We start from the raw sequence: 11,956 nt of genomic DNA, 5'->3' as shown, positions 1-11,956 counted from the left end.
TACATACCTACAAATTTCCTTGTAGGATTTATAATCAAGGTTGAGATATACTTTTAAAATCAACATAAAGGACAGGAGCCTAGAGAAAGAGAAGGAGACTTGAGGTACCTATTCAAAAAGTACAAGTACCTACCTATAAAATAATGAAGGTTTATTAATCTAGGTTTATTATTTCTGGATATTTTTTGGTTTCATGATTGTTTTTGGTGATTTATTTTTCCAGTAGGTGGGTTTCTTTATGTGTCTATTTTCCTCCATAATTATAAGACTGAAGCCCTGCTTGCTGCATGTATTGCGCCCATGAAGATCTGCTAAATGTTCAATTTTTGTCATGTACGTAGCTGCAAGTATAACAAAATAAAGTATTCCTATTTGAATAGTTCCTAACCAGTTTTAGAGTTGACATAAAATTTCTCTCGGTAAATTTGACTGTTGAACTTGCAAATTTTACTCTGGTAGCTTTAATTAATTTTTCAAGGACTCAGAAAGCAAAATTTCCTTACGAATCCCCTAGGTGTTTCGTTTATTTTCCTTTATTTCGGATTATTATAACTTGTGAGTAGTTAAGAACAAACAAAGATTCCGCACTGCCCCGTGTTCCTTCATTCCAATGAACTTTCGACGACCCCTGCCTCCCACCCTCAGACTGCTACAAAGTTAAACACACCGAAAAATACTTGAACAATGTTTTTCCAACTCAAGTGGGTAGGTACCCATTTTATATTCTTGCGTTTTACATTTGTGTACACAATGTACTACTATGAGGGCTTAAAACTCGAGGACCCCTCAGAATATTTTCGTAGAAAGAAAAAAAACTTCACAAGAGTGAGGAAAAGCTCTTTTTAAATAAATAATGAAAACTAAAAGCCTAAGCTTAGTGGTGAAGTAAAGTGAGAAGGTAGGTACTAAGTAGGTACCTTGTTGTATGAGTAAGAGTACCTAGTATGAAATGAAATTTGAACCCATCGTAAAGAGTAGAGACGTGTACAGTACGTAAAGTGTACAGTACGTACACATTTTTTTCTTTTAAAGAACACATTACCTATGAACCTTCAGGTTTGCAAAGAAAGATCAGGTTCTATGACATTATTTTTGAACGGTTTGCAATCAGTTCTTTGATGTTACTACTTGAAGGTTCATATTCTTCTGACTGCTCAAATTTATCTTCACTCAAGGCTAAAAACTCTGGAGTATGCATTAAAAAATCTCTCCCTTCTTCCGTAGGTTGAATTTGAATATTTTTGTCATCAGTTTGTATCTCATCAGCTACTAAAGATAAAGCTTCCAACTCAATGTTCTTTCTAGTTTTAGATTCTTCGTTGTCCGCATCGTCTCCGTTTTCTTCATCTACATCTCCATCATCATTATCTTTGTCATTTTCTGAATCTCCTTCATCATCTCCATGTTCCTTTTTCTCTTTATCGACATCGTCATCATGAAAATGTCCCCAATGTTCTTTCTAGTTTTAGATTCTTCGTTGTCCGCATCGTCTCCGTTTTCTTCATCTACATCTCCATCATCATTATCTTTGTCATTGTCTGAATCTCCTTCATCATCTCCATGTTCGTCTTTCTCTTTATCAACATCGTCATCATGAAAATGTCCAGGACTTACTCCCTTCACTCCAATTGTTTCAGGGTTCGGTATATTTATACCGTCTAGGTCTATCTCGTCTGGACTTGGTATGCTGCTTGTGTTGCATCACTGCTTGATGACTTTGTTGGTATCGTTGGAGTTTCAAGTTGATTTTGGTAAATATGTCCGTTTGCATTAACATTTAAATTGGCATTTGTAGGTCTTACGTTTCCTGTTAATCCAAAGCTAGGTTGGTGATGCACATTTACATTATTGTCAGCATTTGGGCTCGTAGGAACAAAAACTGGTTGGCCTCCTGAGTTGAATCGATGAATATTCATATTGGCAAAAGATTTAGCTTTCGTAGGATCAGAAAAAATGTTCTGGCCAGAAGGATTGTTTGAACCACGACGCTCTTATTCATATTGGCAAAAGATTTAACTTTCGTAGGATCAGAAAAAATGTTCTGGCCAGAAGGATTGTTTGAACTTTCAAGCGAAGATAGAGGAGTACCCAGCTGAGGCCTGATCTTTGCTGTTGAGTCAAAATTCGAAAAGTCCTCTTGTGTATTTCTCTGGGGAATGTTAAACTTCGCTTGTGGATAGTGTGGTATGTTGGTTTGAAATCTATGTTCATTTTGTTTCTGGGGTTCATTGAAGTGATGGGAAATATCGTATTCCAGCGCGGGGACAATGTCTGGTTGTAAGTTTCTGCCTGCTTGTTCGCGGCTTTGAGTATGAAATTTACCATGTCCAAGATATTCCGCTGTATGCCTATGATCATGTGCTTGTTGTCCTGCAAATCTCCCTTGGTTCTGTATTTGAGGGCTTGGACGAAATGGCGGCTGTATTCCATTTTGTGTTCGATGAAACTTTTGAGGCGTGGGGCTGTAATAACCTGGGCCGTAATTTACAGGTTTGATAACAGTTTTGAAAGCTATTGGTATTTGTTTTACTATGTGAGATTCAACAACGTTGCCAGCATGGTTTGTTGGCACATTTTTCATAGTGGCAAGATGTTGAGATGGACTCATGAATCTATGCAGTTGTGATTCCGGGTCTCGCTTTTCATCGGCACCATCTTCAAATCCATCAAACTCGGATTCTCTTTGATCTTCTTCACTGAATTTACCGTAACCAAAACTTTTATCCTCGTCAAAATGATCTGGCTCTGGTTTTTTAAGCGAATTTCTCATTCGAAATCTTTCTTCGGCACTAAATGGGAATTGTTTGTTTTCGTTGTCTAGTGTATAAACATTGAGGTTAGGACGAAATGGAGACGCTGATTCTTGATCAAAATTGTTTTGATAGGAATGTTGTGATTCATCATTTTCAGAATTATCATTATTTTGTTCCTGAGAAGATTTTAGTTTGGGTATTTTGTAGTTTGGTATCTCATCGTCGTATTCATTCTTGATTAGATGATCTTTAGGTCTTGTAAAGTCTGGGTGATCATCATCATTCGTTTTTCCTTGGTTCTCTAAATTCTCGAGATTTGCACTTGGAATGTTATACTTCTCCTTGATTTGATTCATTCTATCTTCATTATATTCTGGAATAGGAATGCTTGAAATGTCAAAATGCTTTTCAGTATTCGATCTTTCTGAATCCAAATTAACTTGGTCGTTTGGTTGCCTTAGTGACGTATCAATGTTCTTTCTAGTTTTAGATTCTTCGTTGTCCGCATCGTCTCCGTTTTCTTCATCTACATCTCCATCGTCATTATCTTTGTCATTGTCTGAATCTCCTTCATCATCTCCATGTTCGTCTTTCTCTTTATCGACATCGTCATCATGAAAATGTCCCGGACTTACTCCCTTCACTCCAATTGTTTCAGGATTCGGTATATTTATACCGTCTAGGTCTATCTCGTCTGGACTTGGTATGCTAATGTCTTTCAAATCAACATCATGAGGACCATCATCATTGAAGAATGAAGGGTTGCTTCTCTCAAATGGACTTGTGTTTTCATACACATTGTATTGACTTGAATCTCTATCATAAGTAGGTGTTACATAGGTTTGTTCTTCTCTATTTTCATAGTCACTTTGATCTCTTTGTCGATAAGGAGGACCATGTCGATGTCTATTTCCACCACGATACGTGTTTTTGTATTGACTTGAATCTCTATCATAAGTAGGTGTTACATAGGTTTGTTCTTCTCTATTTTCATAGTCACTTTGATCTCTTTGTCGATTAGGAGGACCATGTCGATGTCTATTTCCACCACGATACGTGTTCCTTGTACTGTGTTTTCGATTGGCATCCACTAATCTCTCATTTGAAACGGATTTGTAAACACTTTGAGATGATTTGGGTAAGTTTACACTATAACTAACATCAGTTTTAGGAAAGTTAAACTCCTGAGCTGCTCTGATGTTTTCAAAAGACAGTTGATCATCGTAGTCATCATAGTTATTATGTGTTTTAGATTCTTCAAATTTTTGATCCTTCACAATTTCTGGTATGTATCTAGCAGGTTTAACAACAACTGGTTTTATTGTAGTCGTCGTCGTTGTAGTAGTAGTTGTTGATGTTGTAGTTTTCGTTAGACTCAGGTTTTGTTTACTTCGAAAGAACGGTCGAATTATTTTTGAACGGTTTGCAATCAGTTCTTTGATGTTACTACTTGAAGGTTCATATTCTTCTGACTGCTCAAATTTATCTTCACTCAGGGCTAAAAACTCTGGAGTATGCATTAAAAAATCTCTTCCTTCTTCCGTAGATTGAATTTGAATATTTTTGTCATCAGTTTGTATCTCATCAGCTACTAAAGATAAAGCTTCCAACCCTCGGTCTTTATTTGGCTGTGCTATTGGGATACTTTCATTGAAATTATTGGATATATCTTCTGTATTGTTTAGGCTTTGACTTTCATTTATGTTAGCTTTCTCCTTTGTCTTTTCAGTGAAGATGGATGATGTTGCATTGTTTATCAAAACATTATCTGTTACTTCAGTGACATTTACTGGACTTAGTAATGGATTGTTTGTTGATGTAATATTGTTTTCAATTTGTTTGGTTTGGTTTACCAAGGTTTCATTTTGATTTAAATTTTCAACATTTTCATACTTTTTACGTTTCGTTTTAACTTTGACTCTTTCATAGGTTCTAACAGGACTGACATGTTCACCATTAGATGAATGTTTTTCTTTATTTGCATGTGATTTTGTTCGATTTTCAAACCTAACTTTGACAGGCAATGTGTTTGATTCCGAAACTTCAATATCCTCAACAGAGTTCTCTTTTTCGTTACCTTTCAAAACATCTGAGTTTACTACCTCTATCACAACAGTCTTTTCAGAGTTAATAGGGTTTTGGTCGTTAATGATGGGCACATCGTAAATGGGTTTATTATACGTCAGTTGTCTGACGGTTTCATCTACATTTTGTATTTCATCATTGCTAAATTGTCGACGCGTTTCTTGGTGTTTCTTAGTTTTGTCCTCAGAATAAGATTTTTCACTTTCCTGAGCATCGAGTTTTGGAGTATCTTCTGATTTTTTCACCTTAGTCTCATTGCTAAACACTAGCATGACATCTACATTAGAAGTAGGATTCTTTACTTCATCATCTACAAAACTATGTTGATATTTAACATTACCATTTAAATTGGACATCTTGTATTTTGGTTGAATTGGTATCCAATCAGATTCTTCGATAGGTATTGCTACATCTATTGGAATTGCTGTTTGTGTGTTAAGTTTCGAGTTAAACATGTAAGATCTTCCGCCGCCATCTTGTACATTTTTTGTCTCAGGCATAATGTTTTTGTTGTTGTTCCGAATAAGTTGTCTTTGTTGTTTTTGTTTCTCATAAAATTGTTTCAATTGTTGTTGCCTTTGTTGCAGGATCTTCTCCTGATTGACATTGAAGTTCTGAGACTGTTCTGGGTTGAATTGTTTGTTCTGATTTTTAGGTTGATATTTTCTTGTGAATGTAGTTGGACTTGTTACGTTACTTTCCTTCTGGTTTGTAGACGATTGCACTTGCTCTTGCTTCTTGTTCTTATTATTCGTTTGGTCTTTTTGTTTCGCACCTTCGTTATTTTGCGTACTGTTGGCAACTTTGACCATGCTCTTCTGTTGGTTGTTATACCGTTGATACTGTTGGAGCAGTATCGGATTGATCGAATACTGCTGCATCGTAGATTCCTGTTTCATTTGTTGATTATCTTCCTTGTCTTTTCTCTTGCTATCGTTGTTGTTTCTCGTATCAATAGTGTAGGTTTTGTGCGTGGATTCTTGTGTTATGTGAGGATCATCGTAGTTCTCATTACTGATGTCCGTTTTCAGCACGCTGTTTTTTATGTACGTATTAATAACGTACGGATCTGAAGAGGTTTCCAATGTGACGTTTGTTTCGCACCTTCGTTATTTTGCGTACTGTTGGCAACTTTGACCATGCTCTTCTGTTGGTTGTTATACCGTTGATACTGTTGGAGTAGTATCGGATTAATCGAGTATTGCTGCATCGTAGATTCCTGTTTCATTTGTTGATTATCTTCTTTGTCTTTTCTCTTGCTATCGTTGTTGTTCCTCGTATCAATAGTATATGTTTTGTGCGTGGATTCTTGTGTTATGTGAGGATCATCGTAATTCTCATTACTGATGTCCGTTTTCAGCGCGCTGTTTTTCATGTACGTATTAATAACGTACGGATCTGAAGAGGTTTCCAATGTGACATCTTCGTTATTCTTACAATTTATATTGGACGCGGATGTTTTCATATCTCTGGAAGATATCGGGGATTGCATTGGAGGTGGCAAAGGCTTGAGTGCCCAGTAGGAGTTCATGTCTGCGTTTGGTCTGGTGAAACTGTTCTCACCCAAGGGAGGTGGCAAGTCTCCTAAAGCCCATGTGTATTCTGTATTGGACGCCCCCATATTGAGTGTGGTCAGGGGAGGAGGTAGTGGAACGACGGACCAAGGTACACCTTGTCGAGATGGAAGAAACACTTCAGGGGCTTTTTGTTTCATAGACCAGGGAATGTCCTTTGGTCCCAAGTACGGCTTTGAATAGGTCAACTCCTTCGGGTTATATCTTTGTGGGAGTAAACCAGATGACTGGGGTAGTTGTACTCTTGTGAACGGATCTTTGGATACTGGTAGTGAGAAATACTTCAGGTGATCTGGTGAATAGTTCGGTTTTCCCGATGTAATGTATTTCAAATGACTCGGTGACGATTCGTGCGGATATTTGTGAGGTTCGGCAGGGATTTCGTTCGGGCTCAGCAAGAACACTTGGGGTGTCTCCTGGCCAGATTGTTCATGTTTGTGTTTCGATCTCAGCGTTTGTTCCGGACCGTGGGAGTTGGTATAAAACTCTGGCATGGTTTCCAAATTCTCCTGAGGGTTCTGTACGAGGAAGTGATGGTCTTGGACACTCTTGAACAGCTCCGGTGAATTGTCTATCAGCTTCTGAGCTTGCTTCTGCAGCTTCAACATCTCCTTGTTGAACCTGTGGTTGTTGTAGTTGTTGATAGTAGTTGTACTCTTGTGAACGGATCTTTGGATACTGGTAGTGAGAAATACTTCAGGTGATCTGGTGAATAGTTCGGTTTTCCCGATGTGATGTATTTCAAATGACTTGGTGATGATTCGTGGGGATATTTGTGAGGTTCGGCAGGGACTTCGTTCGGGCTCAGCAAGAACACTTGGGGTGTCTCCTGGCCAGATTGTTCATGTTTGTGTTTCGATCTCAACGTTTGTTCCGGACCGTGGGAGTTAGTATAAAACTCTGGCATGGTTTCCAAATTCTCCTGAGGGTTCTGTACAAGGAAGTGATGGTCTTGGACACTCTTGAACAGCTCCGGTGAGTTGTCTATCAGCTTCTGAGCTTGCTTCTGCAGCTTCAACATCTCCTTGTTGAATCTGTGGTTGTTGTAGTTGTTGATATACTTGTACTTCTTCATGGTACGAGGAAGTGATGGTCTTGGACACTCTTGAACAGCTCCGGTGAATTGTCTATCAGCTTCTGAGCTTGCTTCTGCAGCTTCAACATTTCCTTGTTGAACCTGTGGTTGTTGTAGTTGTTGATGTTTAATTTTAATACTAGAAATTGGCATGACCTTTATAGGTACATATCTAATAATAGGTAGGTTTAGGACAGGACACATTTCCTAGCTACCTTGATCAAGTGGCACTTAAGTGACCCTCACTTGAACACATGAAATCAAAATTTCCTATCTAGTTCCTATGCTGACCTTGATAACTTCAAGAGGCAAATAAGTGACTCTTATTTTGATAATTTCATGTACCGTACCACTTAAATGACCCTCATTCATTTTGATCCTAGAAAGCTAGAAACAATCATTTCCTCTCTAGATACATGGAATTTTTAATACCTTGATTAAATTCAAGTAGTCAAAAAAATCTTCTGAACAGTGAAAATTTATAAAAAAAAAAAAAAATATATACAATATAATAAAAAATAATTAAAAAGGTAAAATTGTCAAGTACAAACACGGAAAAAAATGTTGGTAGGAAAACTCTTTTCAAAATAACAAAGAATTAATAAAAATAAAACAAAACAAAACTAATAAGTTGAAAATCTAACGTATTTGAAAATAATGGTCACTGAAACCTCGCAATATTTTAAGTCACTAGATTTAACACCATAGATTACCTTACAATAATTTACGATAATCTCTTGGCTAAATATTTTTTTTGCTAAATTGACTAAATTATTATTTAAAAAATAAACACCACCGATCTTAATAATTGGTCTGGTTCCAAAATCAAGACTGAGATCAAAACTCGGAAAATCTCCTGGAAAAGTCCGCTCGACCAATGAGAGATGGAGGAAAATCCTGCGTGAGAGAGACAGAGACATGGGACGAGAAATGGCAAACATGTAGGAATGAAAGAGAAAGGAGATGAGAGAGTCTTCGGTACTCTTGGAACGAACGAAGTGAATTCTCAGTTTTTCTTTAAATAAGGTGTGTCCAATTGTCCATACATAATTGACCGGCCATCGATCGATGTCGACTGAACCGTCCACAATGTCGCGACAACATAGATTCACCTTGTCGATCGATGCCAATCACGCGACGGCCGGTCGACTATGTTTGGACACATTTTCTCACACAAATGAGCTCTGACCTATATTTTCCAGTAGATGGTGGTGAACGTCAAGTATTGCATCCGGTTCTCTGGAGGCGATCGAAAGCGTTTTGGCGTTGACTTTTGTCACGATTAGTTGACTGGATGTAATCACTGAAAACATAAGATATTTTGATTTTGGATTTAAATACCAACCTGTTTATCACAATTTGATACAGAAAGGCCAAATCTTACTACCCAGATGATTCAGTTTGAACCCTAAAGGAGCAGCACTGAACCGTTTTATTTTGATGAATTAATTCAAACAATCACTGACGTATCAGTCGTTAATTTAAGACCGGTTTTAGCGTTACCTATGTTAAGCTACGCCGAGGAAGGCTAATAAATGGATGGGTGACTTAAACATTGTATTGGGAATAAACGGAGAACGGGCTCTAGTCTTGATTTTAAATTCACTGAAAACATAAGATATTTTGATTTTGGATTTAAATACCAACCTGTTTATCACAATTTGATACAGAAAGGCCAAATCTTACTACCCCAGATGATTTAGTTTGAACCCTAAAGGAGCAAGACTGAACCGTTTTATTTTGATGAATTAATTTAAACAATCACTGACGTATAGGTATCCCCTCAGCTCTTCACTGAAAATTCATCCCCCGTCAATAAGTATTATTATCATGTGTATAATCTGTTATTGTAAACATGTTGTAAACTGTGAATTTGTTAAAATTGCAAATAAATAAATAAAGTTATTGACCCAGGGGTTCCCGATTGCGTGACATTGGTACCTACCTCATTTAAATACTGTTGAAAAAGGCTATCGAAATAAATCGAAATTTTATAATGTGCACAATAAGTATTATTATCATGTGTATAATCTGTTATTGTAAACATGTTGTAAACTGTGAATTTGTTAAAATTGCAAATAAATAAATAAAGTTATTGACCCAGGGGTTCCCGATTGCGTGACATTGGTACCTACCTCATTTAAATACTGTTGAAAAAGGCTATCAAAATAAATCGAAATTTTATAATGTGCACTTATTGGTGCAAAGTATAGGTGACAAAAACACTTACCAACTTCTTTAGAAAGTGTTAGCTTGATCCTTCCCTAAGATGGTCGAAGCACAATACTCAAGGTGTCCTTTACATGGGCTGCTCCTAAACCGCACGGCTACAGCTGTACGTGCACACAGAAAGTTACAAAAGTGTCCTTTATACGAATAACAAAATTCACTACCCTGTTCACTTTGATTTTATTCCACTCAAAATAATTCACTATTTATCTCTAGTATAAATTGTCATTTGAGAGTTATCTATGGGCAATACCAAAATCAATAATATTATTAATAAAATAAATTATAATTAGATTAATAATTATGGGATCAAAGGATCAGGGATTCAAGGGGATTATTTTCAAAGATCTTTTAGTCTGACTGCGTGACAGATAAGTTGTGACGAGATATTGTTGACTAAGGCTAGGAAAAAGATAAGGAAGAACAAGGACAGGATTATTAACCTAGGTCAGAAAAAAAGGAAAGAACGAGGAAATGCTTAATAGGTTATCTACTTTTACTTTATTTATTATTATATCTTCTCTTCTCTTCTTCTTTCTTTTCAACAAGATACATACTTTAGTATATATCTTGACACTATTGATGTATGTGGGACATGTTAAAATGGCTTTCCTCTGATTTGTTGTTGGTTCATGATGAGCAAAAACCAGGCAGTTATAAAATTAAATATCATTAGGTACCTACCTTACCTTAGTTAGATTGGTGGATGTGCTACCAATTATGTTAATTACATAATTAGGTACATTGGTGGATGTGCCAAAACTCCTAATATAAGAAATTATAGAATCATACGAATTTAATTTGCAACTTACTGATACCTAGGTACCTATTTCTTCGAATGTTGGCAAATGGCTGTTGACAAGTTAACCGGATTTATTTGGATGATTAAAACAAATTAATAAGAGACCTAAATTTAGTAGCACATTAGGAGGAAATACGGAAATATTTTAAATTTTGTATTAAGGTTCACGCAGTAAAGGACTATTGATAGGAAAGTACCTAACCTATTAGAAAATGTAATTAGTTATTAAAAAAAAAAAAAAAATATATACAATATAATAAAAAATAATTAAAAAGGTAAAATTGTCAAGTACAAACACGGAAAAAAATGTTGGTAGGAAAACTCTTTTCAAAATAACAAAGAATTAATAAAAATAAAACAAAACAAAACTAATAAGTTGAAAATCTAACGTATTTGAAAATAATGGTCACTGAAACCTCGCAATATTTTAAGTCACTAGATTTAACACCATAGATTACCTTACAATAATTTACGATAATCTCTTGGCTAAATATTTTTTTTGCTAAATTGACTAAATTATTATTTAAAAAATAAACACCACCGATCTTAATAATTGGTCTGGTTCCAAAATCAAGACTGAGATCAAAACTCGGAAAATCTCCTGGAAAAGTCCGCTCGACCAATGAGAGATGGAGGAAAATCCTGCGTGAGAGAGACAGAGACATGGGACGAGAAATGGCAAACATGTAGGAATGAAAGAGAAAGGAGATGAGAGAGTCTTCGGTACTCTTGGAACGAACGAAGTGAATTCTCAGTTTTTCTTTAAATAAGGTGTGTCCAATTGTCCATACATAATTGACCGGCCATCGATCGATGTCGACTGAACCGTCCACAATGTCGCGACAACATAGATTCACCTTGTCGATCGATGCCAATCACGCGACGGCCGGTCGACTATGTTTGGACACATTTTCTCACACAAATGAGCTCTGACCTAGAAATTTGTCGCGACGACCTATGAACTCAAAGCGAGAAAGTTTTAGATAACACTTCAGTCGTTAATTTAAGACCGGTTTTAGCGTTACCTATGTTAAGCTACGCCGAGGAAGGCCAATAAATGGATGGGTGACTTAAACATTATATTGGGAATAAAGGGAGAACGGGCTCTAGTCTTGATTTTAAATCATTACATGAAAGTAAAATCAAAAAATCAAATCAAGAATAATAATAAACTGAATATTAAACAAATTAGGTAGGTACAAAGGTATTCTTTAACCACGATCGAATAAACTACGGCCTAAAAAATTCCCGGAGGGACGGACCCAGCTTGTTAATAATAGGTATGTTACCTATCACCTATCGTACCTATGTACATATCGTACCTATGTGATTTCGCGATTATGTTCGCGGATTTGAAGATTATGTTCGCGGATTTGGCGATTATGTTCGCGGATTTGGCGATTTTGTTCGCGGATTTGGCGATTATGTTCGCGGATTT

The 11,956-nt window shown here is 36.5% G+C and overlaps 1 protein-coding gene across 1 annotated transcript; it reads right to left on the bottom strand.

Moving 5' to 3' along the window:
- Window positions 1-1,347: 1,347 nt before the first annotated feature.
- On the bottom strand, window positions 1,348-7,487 carry LOC108252514 (MATH and LRR domain-containing protein PFE0570w-like). Its single transcript, XM_017444491.1, has 6 exons — window positions 7,108-7,487; window positions 5,943-7,066; window positions 4,831-5,907; window positions 2,531-4,542; window positions 2,100-2,472; window positions 1,348-1,622 (listed from the first exon to the last, which is right to left on the bottom strand). Exons 1-6 carry the CDS (start codon window positions 7,485-7,487, stop codon window positions 1,348-1,350), a joined length of 5,241 nt encoding a protein of 1,746 aa, XP_017299980.1.
- Window positions 7,488-11,956: the final 4,469 nt, after the last annotated feature.

This window comes from Diaphorina citri, unplaced genomic scaffold (genome assembly GCF_000475195.1).
Source record: "Diaphorina citri unplaced genomic scaffold, Diaci psyllid genome assembly version 1.1 scaffold575, whole genome shotgun sequence".
Taxonomy (NCBI): Eukaryota; Metazoa; Arthropoda; class Insecta; order Hemiptera; family Psyllidae; genus Diaphorina; species Diaphorina citri.
The sequence above is the reverse complement of the archived record's forward strand: the minus strand, read 5'-3'. Positions and strand labels throughout refer to the sequence as shown.